General features: G+C 35.4%; 1 protein-coding gene across 1 annotated transcript; it reads right to left on the bottom strand.

Annotated features, from left to right (window-relative positions):
* Positions 1–11,361: 11,361 nt before the first annotated feature.
* On the bottom strand, positions 11,362–13,808 carry LOC149156518 (UDP-glycosyltransferase 86A1-like). The gene is made up of 2 exons (XM_089438229.1): positions 13,176–13,808; positions 11,362–12,610 (listed from the first exon to the last, which is right to left on the bottom strand). Exons 1-2 carry the CDS (start codon positions 13,720–13,722, stop codon positions 11,667–11,669), a joined length of 1,491 nt encoding a protein of 496 aa, XP_089294355.1. The 5' UTR covers positions 13,723–13,808; the 3' UTR covers positions 11,362–11,666.
* Positions 13,809–15,857: the final 2,049 nt, after the last annotated feature.

Below are 15,857 nucleotides of genomic sequence, written 5' to 3' on the forward strand. Positions count from 1 at the left end.
CATGCAAAATTAAATCAAGAAGAAAAGTAGAGAATGATAAAATAAGTTAACACACACATAATTCACAAGATATTCTCTTTGGGAAACGCTTTCGAGAGAAAACTCAACTGGAAGGTGAGGCTTCTTCGCTCTCTTTCTTTGTCTAGAAATATGGTTGCAAATATAAAGAAGTAATTTATGTGGCCTGTGGGCTGCTACAGTGCACATATCCTCTTTGTTTTCACTACCTGCTATTTCTCCTGGCTATCTTTTCTCAACTATGGAACAAAATTATCTCCAAATAATGGAATGGATCTTCCTCCTACCGGCCCGGTTATAACATAGCTCGATAGCCTACTAGCGGTTAAGTTTGACTACATCAACTCTTAACTAGAGTTACAAAATAGAATCTCCTAGAGTCTTTTACATCGCAAACACATGGCTAGCCTCTTTTCCATGAATAATGGTGGCTGACGAGGCATCCTCCCATACTATAGGTGTGAAAATAGGAAGGTCAACTTCTTAATGGCATAACGTTTTCATACAGACTCTGATTGATGTGATTATTGCACCGTTGGAAATCTCTATGTGTGTATAATAGCATGAAAGGGTGTTGCACTCATGAGGAAAAGTTTTACCCCCAAAAAACATCATTTGATGCCTTAAAATGCTTCCAAAATGTTTCAGACCCCGTTTTGGCCAAAGTGGTACCCGTCAGTAAAAATGGTCCCGTGAGATGATTCCTCCACTTTTTCCACTCCAAACACATCGAGATGGATGAAAAACAATATAATGATCCAGTTCAGATCATTCTCATAACATGGATTTTTATTTTCATTATTTTACTTTGAATTTATGAATCCCATCTCTTTCGTACTAAGTTAGAGAGCACCTCTCGATAGAATAAAATATTTTTATTGTAAAATAAGTTATGTTTTTTGGGCATGTGGTATTGATAAAGTGATGTTATTGACCCATGGTATTGTAACAAAGGCTATTTACAAGTTAATAATATCCATGATAAAATGAAGGTGAATATACATGATTAAGAATCATGTTATATTGTAAGCATTAAATTCTTATGTGCTTATTAATTAAACCTAAATATAACTATAGAATGATTATTTTAATTTATATGAAAAAATGAATATTAATTTATAGCTACTATTTATATTTTGTATATTTTAATGTGATATGTATATTATAACTTTCTTTTATCTAAAAATTGTTCATAATTTTATTAATGAAAAAGAAAAATTTACAATATAACAAATTAAATTTTATTATATTTATTATTTCTAACTTCTTATTATTAATTGACCCAACACTACAACATGTCTCCTAAGGCTAAATATTACTTTTAACCTTTGATTATTTTTACAAACAAACATTTACACCACAACCCCTATATTGGGTTGTAAAGGGTGCAACGAGAAATTTGATTTGGAAACAATTTTTTTATTTATTTGGAGTGTCTCAATGGACAAGATTTGTATGGGTATGCCACAATTATGCTTATTGACTCTAATATGGATTGCGAATAACATTCTTCATATGATTAATTCTATCACTTTCCAAGCTTAATTTCTACACTTATTAATCACTTGCATACTTTGTGCATTGCAACATTCCTTTAATGTGTTACCCTTCTATTTTGAGCTAATGCCACAATGACTTTTTGCCAAGTTATATTCCATATCATAGGTTAGAGATTCTATAAACTTTGACTTGCTTTGATTTTGATCATTTGTATCATAACAAGAAGTAGATGAGAACCTAGAAACAAGACACCATTGACACGATTATTGACATACTAGAGTAAAATGCTTTCCTTAATGCTTTATTTGTCACTGTACGTAGGTCCAAATTTTTGTTTTAACAAAATTGCAATTTGAATACTATTAGAGACCAACTCTCAGTACATTATTTAGAGGTTCAACTCAACTCCCCTATAAATCCTCTAACGTAATGAACATGACCTAAATTGTTAAGAAACACCAAATTTATTAGTTTCAATTGGATTATGACATTAATGTATATGATCAATAATTGATGAAACCCTTGAGAGGCATTTCAGTGAAAACCTTATCTAGTATGTGAAACCATATGTGAGACTTATGCACCAATTTATGCTTTCTCCATTTCTACCACCTATGTTTGATACCAATAATTCTTTTAAGGTAAATATGAACCTTGAATCTTAATTTTTGAAGAAAAATGTAAGCAAAGGTAGTAAAATAATGGTCCCTCACACTCAAATATACCTTAAATATTAATTTTTGAATACAAAATTAAGCAAATGTAGTAAAAGAATGGTCCCTCACACTCAAATGTTAGTGCCACATAAAATCAAGGTAGTAGACATGAAGTTTCCACTTACCACAAAGAGTTTATAGGAATCCCATATGCATATAACGTTATGTTAAGTGCATCAAAACATGTAGATGTTTCAAGGAATCTGTACAAAAGAAAAAATATATTTTTAGTTATTATAAATATTAATAAATGAGATGAAAATAATTTTACTAGAATCATGATTAGTTAGTATATGAATAGAATAATCATCTCCATATTTTTATGGTTTTTTTTGTTATTACGGAAATAGAATTAAAGATTGACCTTTAGAAATATAGGGGGTTACACAATTTAAATAAAAGATAAAAGAAAACCCCAGGTCTAAGAACCACACTAGTCTCATAGGTGACTAGCCCATAGGAAACACAATAGAAGTAAATCAATAAATTATGTGGCGTGCATAAGTTGATATGACAATTAATCAATGAGTGTTGTGTGTGAAAATAACTTATGTTGTAAACCTTCTATTCCCACATGATATTGCTAGAAATAAGTGGCATCCTTAACACCTAAGTGCTTCCACTCTACAATTTTCATTTCATAAAAGTAATCAATTAAATCTAAAATAAATGAAATGAATGGAGACCATTGGTTGAGTAGTGAAATGTGGGTCAATCAGATAATTCTTAATATTATTATGAACCATGGGAGTTGGAAGAAGTTAATCTCCACAAATATTGTACAACAACTTCAACATGTGAGTACATTACATTTGTAACTATACAACATTAGATGGCTTAGTGTAATGCGGGTTTCAATATGCCATCTACCCATATATAAAGGGGAAATTCACTTGTGACAAGTAGATTGGACCTCTAAGCATCTATGTTGTGTTATTAGGACAACCATAATTAAAAGGACACCACAACATTTATGAGTCTATATCTTGGAGTGTGGAAGTAACTGACATCAAAGGAAGATTGTTCAATATTCATAAAGGAGAACCATAGCTCAATTTTTTATTTATTTTAGTTGTGTATTAATATAGACATATTAGTCATATGCATAGATTCCTTCTATGTGGAACCAAACCAACAATGACATATAATATTGTTCTTAGCATGCATATATCATATGGTGAGCAACCCACATAGATGAACTTTATTTTGCAACCCATCCAACAAAAATAGATGAACACATATTTGGGGGATTACATGATATTTTCAAAGACCCCATGGAAGTAATTTTACATTCCTATGTTTGAAGTCACATTGATATTGTTCCCAAAGATCCATTAATCAAGAAACCCATACAACTTATTGCTAGAGAATGACAAGATTCAACAATAAATGAAGAATATTTTATGGAATACATGGGACAAGTTGATTGCTTCTCCATGCAAAAGCTAATGTGGTCATGCTAAAGAAGGATAAAGGATGACACTTGGCACTTCTCCATTAATTATCACACCCTCTACAATACCAAAATTTAGAATATATACGTACTCTCTCACATTGAAAACCTTTTGGACACTTTGAAGGGGGGATATATTTCCCAAGATCGAACTAAAATCTAAGTAACATCAATCTCATGCGTGACTATATTTAGAGGGATATGTCTAATCTTGTAGCAAACTTCCCTCAAGTTACTTGAATTTAATGATACAAAAAGTTAGAGTTCCCATGGATCTAAAATTTTATTGAATTTTTGAAGATATGGCTCAATTTAGAATTGGGGAAATTCCCTATTAGCATTATTCCACTATATATGGGCATCATATCATGAAAAATCTATGCTTATAGTTGAAATTTCTATTATATTATTTTTAAATTTGGTTAGAATGAGGGTATATTTGCTATAATATTAGCCTACATTGATTTAGAGGCTTAAACCTTGTCACTTAAGGTGAATGATGGATTATATGGTTATTATTGTCCAACAACAAAAATAAAGCTATAGTAATAATGACAATATAGGTCTCCATATTAACTATCATATGTATATAAGTAAAAATTTCATAGGGGCAATGCTAGGTGAAAACATCAAGGCACATGTTCTCATTCTAAGGATAGTACCCAAGGTAAACCTTAGATTTTTCAATGAACAAGGCCACGTCAATAGGCTCTTGCAATAATACTTATTAAGAGCTCAACTGGTCACTAGTAGGAATTTACAATAATATACCTATTTGTTAGAAACAGAAGAATCAAATTAATTGAATTGAACCTGGGCAGCTCATAGGTGTGGAACACCACTTGGAGACTACCTCTACAGAACATGATTTTCCCTTACAATCATTACATGAGAAATATATAATTCACACACAATTACGGAAGTTGAAACAACACCCTAGAAATCAAGAACAAACTCCTAATCTAAGCTTCGGTTAAACCATCACTCCATTAATACATTTCATCATTAATCTCAACACTCCCCCATGATTGAGAAATGGAGTCACACATATGCCTAACACTTCCCTAAACAATTCAAACTTGATTCTACCAAGATGTTTGGTAAAAATATCAACATCATTGTCCCAACTATTACAATACTCAATATGGATTTCTTTTGATTGAACTTTCTCCCTAACAAAATGAAATTGTGTATCGATATGCTTTGTGTTCTTATGAAATACTGGGTTATTTACAAGTTTGATGGAGCTCTAGTTGTCTTATTTGATCATTGTTGCAACTTGTTGTTCTTCTCCAGCATCAAGGAGAAGTCTCCTCAACCAAACTGCTTCACATGTTGCTGCACACATAGCTTGATATTCAGCTTCCAAAAAAGACAAGGATATTGTTCTCTGCTTTTTGCGGCTCCATGTAATGACCCTAGATTCAATGCTAAATTCATAGCCTGTTATGGATCATCTTTCATCTACATTTCCAACCCAATCGGAGTCTGAAAAACCTGTCAATTTGACATCACATGAATCAGTATAAACAATAACAAAATCTAAGGTTCCCTGGAGATACCTTAAAACAAATTTTGCTGCAACCTAATCGCTCTCAAGGGGCTTTGACATAAATTGGCTCAACGCACTGACTGCATATGCCAAATCCAGCCTAGTTGTAGTCAAGTAGATTAGACTCCTAACCAATTGTCTATACAAAGTCACATCTCCCTCCTTAGGTCCACCATAATTCTGATGTTTTTATATTCTATTATAAAGGTATTGTTGCAGCTACGCACTGATCCATTATGAAATTTTCCTATAAGATCCTGACATACTTACTCTGTGACAGAAATGTTTGTCTAGAACCCCTCTAGACTTCCAGACCCAAACAATAATGTAGCTTTATAAGGTATTTCATCTCAAAGACCATGACACCTTATCCTTGATTTCTTTAATGACATTATCGACATTCCCTGTAATGATTATATGATCTACATATAAAGAAATCAAAACAATCCCTCCCTCTTTATCAAATATGTTTTAAAGATTAGGGTCATTTTTACTTCTTTTATAAACACGCTACAGGAAAAATGAATCAATTTTGTCATACCATGACTTGGGTGCCTATTTTAGTCCATACAATGCTTTCTTCAACCTACAGACTAAATGTTATTTACCCTATTTGACAAACCCCTCACGTTGCACTAAGTAGACTTCTTCTTTTAAGACCCCATTTAAAAAAGAAGATTAAACATCTAGTTGGTGAATCATCCAATGGTGTTTGCTAGCTAAATTTCTAATTTTGTTTAGTTTAGCTACAAGGGCAAATGTTTCATCATAATCTATGCCTTCTTGTTGTGAATAGCCCTTTGCGACCAGCCTAGCTTTATATTTATCTATGCTCCCATCTGCTTTAAATTTAGGCTTATACAACTATTTTTATCTTATGGGTTGTTTTCCTTCATGTAGTTTAACTAAATCCCAAGTTTTTTTTTTTGAGGATTGACTCATATTCCTCTTCCATAGCAGCCCTCCATTCACTATATTGACTGGCTTCTTTATAAGTAGTGGGTTCAACAACATTCATCATACTAGTTATAAAATCATTTTCCCTACTGAACATTCCTACCTGATCCTAGTGGGGTAAGTTCAAACCTTATCTGATCATCCTTTTGCGGACTTGGCTTGATAGCTACATCATCTTTTGCCCCTTCCTGCTGCTGCTGCTACTTATTGTTGTCACCTGATTCATCACTTCCTTCTTCTACCAACAAGGGTATGTGTAATTCTTCATTAGCACTCTCATGGCTTCCATCATTAACCTGCTCATGAAACACTACATTTTTGCTCGCAAAAACTTTATGAGTAGAGGGATTAAATAGTTTGTAAGCCTTAAATTATGTACAATACCCAACAAAAATACATTTGATGGCCTTTGAATCTAGTTTCTTTCTATCTTCCTTTGGGACATGAGTAAAGGCTTTAGAACCAAAAACTCTCAAATGCTTAACTGCAGGCTTATAGCGAAATAAAGCTTCAAAAGGAGTTTTGAAATCTAAACTTCTTATTGGACTCCTATTCTTTAGATATACTGCAGTATTAAGTGCATTAGCCCAAAAACCATAAGAAGGATTCATACCTTTTAACATACTGGGAGCACCTCCACAAGAGTTCTATTCTTCCTCTTTGTAACCCCGTTCTATCGAGGAGTGTGGGGTACTATAAACTATTGTTGTATCCCATGATACTTGCAGTATTTGAGGACATAAACTTTCTTGTACTCTCCCCCTTGATTTGAGCGGAGAATCTAGATGCATTTGCCTCTCTACTTTTCAACCATACTTCTGAACTCCTTGAAGTATTCAAAAGTGCGGCTCTTCTTCCTGAGGAAATACACCCAAGTAAATCTATTGCAGTCATCAATAAAGAATAAAAAACAATGTGCACCACCTAATGACCTTGTCTTCATAGGCCCGCATAAATCTGTGTGTACCAGCTCGAGTATATCTCTGCTCTTTCTATGAGCATTCACAGGAAATTCATAGCTGTGCATCTTTCCAAGTCCACATGCATCACAATCAATATCGATAGGCTTTAAAACAGTAAGACCTTCGACCATACCTCTTTTCTGTAATAGTTGCAGATCACTGAAGTTAATATTACCGAACCTCTGATGCCATAAGTCCACTGCAGTCATGGCAGATGATGTTAATGCCTGATGTGGTGTGCTTTTGACATTTAGCTTATACAATCCTCCCACATGGAAACCTGATGCAATAGGCTTCATACGATCCAACATGTCTTTAATAACACAATATGATTTATAAAATTCTACCTTGATATTCAGATCGGTTATCATAGAGACAAAGATCATATTATTTTTTATCTCGGGTACATACATTACATTATGAATATGTATAATATTTCCATCAGGCAAAACAATAGGAATATTACCATAACCTTTGATTTGGTACCCTCTATCATTACCAAGATACATGTTTGCTCCACTGCTAGTCTCTTTGAAGTCTTCAAACCACTGTCTGTTCCCTGTCATGTGGGTGGATGCACCTCAGTTCGCAAACCAGGTATCTGCTTCATCATCCTTAGCCCAGAACGCAGAGTGAGATACGAACTGTCTGAGGTTCTGACTTTATTCCTCATCAACAAAATGACCAGAATGTTGTTTATGTCTCTGTTGGCCTTCATCAGACTTCTTCTTCAGGAAATAGTTGGCTATATGGTCGGTTCTACCACAATAAAAATATTTGGTCACAGATTCATTTCTCTTGAAAGACGTACCTTGGGGTAGGGGCATCTTTCTCTGTGGGGTTGAACTTCTCTTCTATGCTGCATTTGGCTTTCCTCTGAATGGCCTCTTCTTCTCCATTAGGACCAGATCTGAACTCTGAGGTTTATGAGTCAACTGCCTTTCCTCCTCTTGCATGAGGATCCCTCTCAATTCTTCAAACACGAGGGATTTTTATTTTGCATTCATGCTAGTGATGAACTTTCAATACTCGTCATTCATACCATTCATGGTCTTCGTGACCAAATCTGTATCTGACACAACTTCACCGATGTCACCTAGCTTGTCCTTGAGCTCCTTGATCCAAGAAATAAATGTTACCACTGTCTCATTCTCCTCCATATTGATGGAGAGAATCTTGCTCTTCAAGAACAACAATTGATTGGTGTTCGTGACCTCATAGAGATCCTTGAGTGTCTTCCAGATTTCTAGTGCAGACTTGCAATCATGGATATGGGAAATAATCCAATCTCTGACCGACAATTTCAGGAGCATTCTCACCTTAGTCTCCCGCTTATCCTAGTCTTGGATTGTTGTTGTTGTTCCTCTTGCAAGCACGTTCAGCTTTGCCTTATCATTAGTCACGATTGCCCATGCATTGTGTCCCTCAAGCAGAGTCTGCAACTTAAATTTCCAATAAAAATAATCAGATCCATTGAGGTTGTTATTCTCATTGAGGTATGCTTCTTTTAACTTATTATTCATCTTGAATAAAAAAAACTTCAAGCCCAGCAACTTAAAAGAAAAAACAACCCTAGATCTTAAAAAATACTGCAAATGCTAGATCCTTTCTTTCAATGAAAACTTCAATTAGATTCAGCTTATATCCTTTTTTTAACATATCACTCCAAATTCCTTTTTTTAACGGATCACTCCAAATTCCTTCTTTAAAAAATTCACCCCCTTTTTTGATTAAAGAATTAAATTTAAAAAAAAAATTAATTTAAAAACTTTAATTAAAATCTTAATTTAAAAAATTCCAATATCTACTATCAATTCCACTATCATTTTTGCCTGCGCATATGTTGCAGACGCTTTGCCTCCAAAACGCAGATCACTGAAAACACAAACATGTACACAGTTGTTACCATGGCTTGGACGTACAAACAACGCACGCCTCACCAGGATGGGCCCACCACGCTCACCCCACCATAGTCAGCTCTCCATCGTCATTGGCCGGCATCTCGTACCAGCACATGGGACTTCCAAGCATACCTCCTCATGCTCGCTAGTACTCCTCACGCACTCCCAGTCTCCCCCACGTAGGTTGAGCTCATCCCACTTCCGCTAGGCATGAAAAAGGGCACCAACAGGAACCACCGTCACTGTTGGCAAAGCCGATGATCTGTACCAACGAGAAATCACCCCCCCAACCTTCACCGGAGTGATCAACCGTTGTGCGAGCTCACCAGATTCACAGAGGGTTGTTGTTTTTAATTTGCAGAGGCCTCTTCTTTAGCAGCATCCTATTCTCACATGGTAGACTCGGCGGCCTTTGACTGCAGTAGAGCCGCGTCGACGAGGAAAATAAAAAACGAGTAAGGCAGGACTGGATCAACGCGACTATGGCACTGGATCCCGCGCTGATCGGTGCCCAATTGCCCTTAAAAATTGCACCTCCCAGATCTGCCTCCCAGACACATAGATCTTCCTCCCAGCGTTCACTATAACTCCCCCCACTAAGGGTCACAGGCCTACCCAGCGCTGTAGCTCGATACCATGTTAGAAATAAAAGAATCAAATTAATTGAATTGAATCTAGACAGCTCACAAGTGTGGAGCACCACTTGGAGACTGCCTCTGCAGAACAAGTTCTACTCTTACAATCATTACATGAGAAATATATAATTCACACACAATTAGGGAAGATGAAACAACACCCTAGAAATCAGGAACAAACTCTGTTGAACCGTGACTCCATTAATACATTTTATCATTAATCTCAACACTATTAAAGACTCAACATACCATTCACTCAAATTTCCAACAATACACTCATTATAAAAGTAAAATATCCCTTATACATGAGAAAGATAATGCTCCATCCCAAAACCAATAAACTAGACACAATTAACAATCTAATATACATATGTTATCATTAATTCTTTACAACTAAACACATATCATTTAATGTTATTAACATCTCTTTATATATATGGTTATGATTATTTTATATATGTTAATAACGTTTATACCCTGAATAAACAATATTCTTACCCAAAAAAAGATCCATTAACATTCAAACATCTTAAAAAGTATACATTATTAAAATTTACATATAAAAATATCCTAAATTTACGTTTACCTTATATAATAGTATTTAATTTCTCTTAAAAGATATTAAGATATCCTATACAAGATATCCGTTTAGTATTTTATAGTGGATACTGATGTTATGGAATCCCTTATGTAAAATTCCATCCCAAAATAGTTAATCATTGTTACAGGATCAAAATTTCAACTAAAATTTAGTAAGGGAAAGTTTCATCTGAATTTAAGTGCAGTTTCCTTAAAAATACCTCTATTGGTGCCCCCATATTCCATGCACTGCCCTTTTTCCTCTTCTCTCTTACGTTATTTACTCTCTTACTCCTCTCTTTCAACCCTACTAGAAAGTTGAATTCATAAAAGAATTTCTCGTTCTCCGTGGAATATTTCCTGGGTGTTCACACATTACTGTTGAATAATACTCTACTTCACTTTTTGCACTCATTCTTGAATTCATCAAAATTCTTCTTGTTCTCCGTGGAATATTTCCTGGATGTTCACACATTAATCTTGATTAATGCTCTACCTCACTTCTTTGCACTCATTCTTTACATAAGCGATACAAACCTGTGATAGTGTATGACGCTGTTAAAACTGCAATACAGTATACGTATTTCTGATTGCCTTAGTGATTTGAAGTTTTTGGTATTTATTTATTTTCAGTTGAATTGGTTTATAATTTTGTTTTATTTTTGAAATTATAAGTTTTTAATAATAATAATATCTATTTTTAAGGTCACAGGCAAGCCAGACACTAAATTGGTATATGAAACCTCTTTGTTTGTGGGGCAAGGGACCCACTTCCGTCAGCGATTTGACTGCTAAGTCTAGCAAAACATACATGTTCTACCTCTCTGATTTTGAACCTGTGACCTCTTAAAAAGAAAAACATGCTCTTAACCATACTTTTATTAATTCTCTATTTTTAAATAAAAATATTAAATCTATATATATTCAAAACCATATAAATTGATTTTAATTTGACCAAAAATTATTTCTGCACTAATATGATCTTTGTATACAGATGGCCGTGTACCCTCTCCACCATGTAACCTCCTTTTATCTGTCGCGGTTCTACAGCTTATAAATCTGAATCTGCAGTTAACCAATCTGAATCATCGAGCAGAACTTAGATTCTATTACACTGAAATAGAAATATTTCTCCAATGAGCAGAAGTCACACGATTTCATGAAAATCTTCTCTGGAGTCGCACAATTTCATGAAAATCTTCTGCGGAGGAAATGGGTCTAGGATATTCCCTACAAACAAAGGAAGGAAGATATTTTATATACATGTAAATGAAGATATTTAAAACATGAAAGTAGAGGAAGATTGACCGAATACAAGACGGATTTAATCTATGAACTAATGGAACTGTTCAGAGAGACTTAATCGAGTTCTTGCAAATACTTATACTTGAACTTAGGTCTGATTTTTGGCCCTTAAAGATTCGACAAATAAATCTAAATTCCTGTCAGAGGACCCTTCGTCTAGCATCACAACCTCCTTCACAACCTTTCTCATAGGCTCGATCTTCAATCTCAGCTTATCTCGTTCTTCTGTATCCATGAATTTCTTGACTGTTCTTGCGACTTCATCTCTTCCCAACAGTGCTCTATTGTTTTGGAACATCCTGCAACTCCCACCCAAATCCATGGCCACTCCCCATTCTTCTACAATCAACCTTCTGTTTACGCATTGATCGGTCAATAATGGAAACGCCAACATGGGTTTTCCCAACCATAAGCTCTCAAGAATGGAGTTCCATCCACAGTGCGTAAGAAATCCACCCACAGAAGGATGAGATAAAACTTTTAGTTGAGATGACCATTGAACCACCAAACCCTGATCTCTGGTTCCCTCCACAAATCCTTCCGGCAGAATGTTTTCAGCTCCGGACTCAACGATATCGGGACGAAGCACCCAAATGAACGGTTGCTTGCTTTCTAATAATCCCATGGCCATTTCTTGAATTTGGTCTCTAGAAACATGAGCATAGCTGCCGAACGAGATGTAGATGACTGAGCTGTTGGGCATGGAGTCAAGCCAGCTGGTACAGTCCGACTCAGGCCACATGCTGGTCCCTTTTGTCTCGTCCTTGTCACTTTTGTCATCAAGAAAGGCTGAAGGAAGCAGAGGACCAACTGACCAAAATGGCTTTGTCAACTGCAATTCTGCAATCGTTCGGATCTCAAGTTCCTCCACTGTATTACAGACAACCCAATCGGCTCCATGAGCAGATTGAAAGGCTGCGTATATTATTTTGTGTACGACAGTTGACACATCCAACTCCTGAAGATAAGAGGGAAGATCTGTTATCTTCAAAGCTGAAACTCCAGGGATGTAGTTTATTAACCTCTCATGCTCTGCAAAACAACAAAACCATTTTCAAATTGTAACAGTATATTGTTGGATTGCATAAACAATCCAGTGTAAATTTGTCCGATCGACTTTTCATATGTATAACAAGATTCATTATCATGACCAATTTTTGGAGTGTGTCAAATGTATAACAAGATTCATTATCAAGACCAATTTTTGGAGTCTTTCAAATCTATAACAAGATTCATTATTATTTCATTATTATTTGTCTTTTTGTCTGATCGACTTTTCAAACTTATAACATGATTCATTATGATGAGCAATTTTTGGAGCGTTTCAAATGTATAACAAGATTTCAAATCTATAACAAGATTCATCATACTGATAAATTTTTAGAAAAAAATTGTTGAAAATATTAACATAATGGACTTTTCTAATTTCTAACGAGATTCCTCATCTGGATAATGGACTTTTCCCATCTCTAACAAGATTCCTCATCTGGATTCATCATCGGGATCAAAAATTCTTCATCATCCAGATGACAAGGTTCATCATCAAAACCAATTTGTGGAGAATATTCAGATAAAAAAAATCAGTACAAGAAAATACCACTGTTGAGAAATGGATGATGGCCATTTTTCACTAGCAGATCCCAATGATAATAGATGGAGAAAACAACCGCTGGCTCTGTCCAGAAGGAAGCATGTGGAATCTGAAATTTCTTCGCGACGCTATCACACCAAACAAAAAAGGTGTCAGCAATGAAACAGGATACAGGGGGCTCCTTTGTACTCAGATGGGCGAGGAACTCCTCAACATGCCGAATCATATTAGTCCGCAAGGATTCCATAAACTCATCATGATTCAACGATCTGTCAAATTCCACGGGCAGTCCATCGCCAACCTGAGCAGATCGCATATCGAGGCCCGAGCTCCTGGCAAAGGAGATCACAGGATCCTCGCCGTTATGCGACTTGATGATGTTGGCATGGCAAGATTCTGTATTAACAAACGTGACAATAACGCCCTTGGCTGCAAGCTTCTTTGCGAAATTAAACATGGGAATAATGTGGCCCTGCAAAGGATATGCAAACGCAACCACATGCAGAGGTCTGCAACACCCTTCATCGCCATTGCTGAGAAGCATTCGGGTCATTGTGCCGTACGAGGGCTTGGCGCTATATGATTCAGTCTCCTCCTCCCCTTTGTAGACTTCAGACCTACTTTGTGTTATTAATAATAGCAAGCAGGGTGGGCGTCCTTATCATATCAGATCAATGTACAGGCTGATTTGTCATCTCTGATTCTTCCTTTTTCGTCTGTTATGACAACTAGGCATATAACGCCATTGACTCCGAGTCGCCGACGATTTTGCCTTGCACTGTGGTGACCTAGATCCCTGCCACGATTCACCAAGTGCCGTCTGCAACATTTCCCATGTATACCTGTTTCTGTTATGCGGGAACTGATGAAGGAAAAATTATTATTTACATTTCACAGGGTTAAGATAGTTTATGGGGCACACTGTTTTACAATATGTAAGATGACCATGAGCGCTTTTAACTTTTCAATATTTCCTTCGTATGTAAAATGACAATGACCATGACCGCCTTTTACTTTTCAATATTTCCTTCATTGAATAAACTATCCTGAAAATGACAATGACAATGACAGCTTTTTACTTTTCAATATTTACTTGATTGAATAAACTATCCTGAGAGTTAGCTGTTAGGATATTTAAATAACTGTTTTTGCTAGGAGGATGTGATCTCTAAAAATGTGATGCGGTCTGGGAGTCGTTTTTTTGGAGTTGTTGGTGAGAATATGGTGAAATCATTTTTTATAAATTTATTGTTTTTTGTTATTAGAATGGAAGTTGTTTAAATACGAAGTAAATGAGTTTTTAGATTAGAATTAAGTAATTTTTTTTCAAAAAAATTTAATGGCAAGAGTGATTGAATGTTGTTTTTGATGGCGGAAAAAGATTCAGCATTATTAAAAGTTAAACTTTGAAGCTTGACAATTATACCTGATATCTCCAAAAAAATAGCAAGATTTTACCAAGATTTCACCCGAAAATCCATTATTTTGGATTTTCTAAGTCAAGTTACTACATTTTTAGACTACAGGTTTAAGATCTATTTTTATATCCTCAAAAATTCTTCTTATACTTTTGACTGTACATATAAATTCAGCGTCTTCAAAAATATAAAAAAAAAAGACTCCATTAAAACACTCACATCACTGAGACTTTAACTCAAACTCGTGATTCAAACAAATCTTCGTAAATTATACATAAATTCGACCCAAAAAAATATTTAAAAATTTTCCATTAAAACGCACACATAATTCAACTCAAACTTGTGATTTAAACAAATCCTAATAAATTATAGATAAATTCAACCCAAAAAAATCTTTAAAAAAACTCCACTAAAACAGTCAGATTAATTACTAAGATGTCAATTTACCTACACGATTTAAACAAATAGTATAGGTAAATTCAACCCAAAAATATCTTTAAAAAACTTCATTAAGACACTAGGATTACTCAGTCTTCGAATCAAACTTATGATTTAAACAAATAAAAAAACTCACAATTACGGGCTAGAAATTATCTTCCACAAGAGCAAGGTGCTGATCATGGGTTACAGATGGAATCCCAATCGCGGTCAAGTTGCTTGGCTGTATTCATCATGCCTTCTTCGAACTATATTATTGGGGAGAGAAAGCAGCATGTGACATGCACAGGTTTCAACTGAGAATGGGGCCTTAGGAAAGTGGGACCTCTATCACAGGCAGCTTTTCTCTCAGACTGACAGGAGGGGAGGTAACGTGTTGTCCCGGTAGAAATTGCTGATGGCCACAGAAAGATTCTCTTTCAGACTGGCAGGAAAGTATTTCGAGTAGAGGCAGGTTTTCTTTCAGAGTGACAGGAAAATCAGTGGAGCCATACATCTTTGGAAAATTTGAGTAGGAATTGGTGATGAGCACAGGCAGGCTTCCCCTCAGACTGACAGGGAAGTCAAGTGGAGTGATACATCCTAGAAAGTTCTGGGTAGAATATCAACGCAAGTTGCTTACTTTGGTACGATAGCTGGTTGTACAAGTGGAAGCATTCACACTCTCAATATACTTCCACAGGACAGTTCTAGGGCATGATTCTTTAGATGCCAAAACTTATATGGATAATAAAATATGATATTTTTGAAATTCTGCAGATGACCAGATGTCATGAAAACGAAGTGTTAGGCATGGATAAAAAGCGAATGCTAAATACATTACAAATTAAAT

Source organism: Pinus tabuliformis, chromosome 9, assembly GCF_031772625.1.
Source record: "Pinus tabuliformis cultivar Carrire ecotype Pingquan chromosome 9, CPIR1, whole genome shotgun sequence".
Taxonomy (NCBI): Eukaryota; Viridiplantae; Streptophyta; class Pinopsida; order Pinales; family Pinaceae; genus Pinus; species Pinus tabuliformis.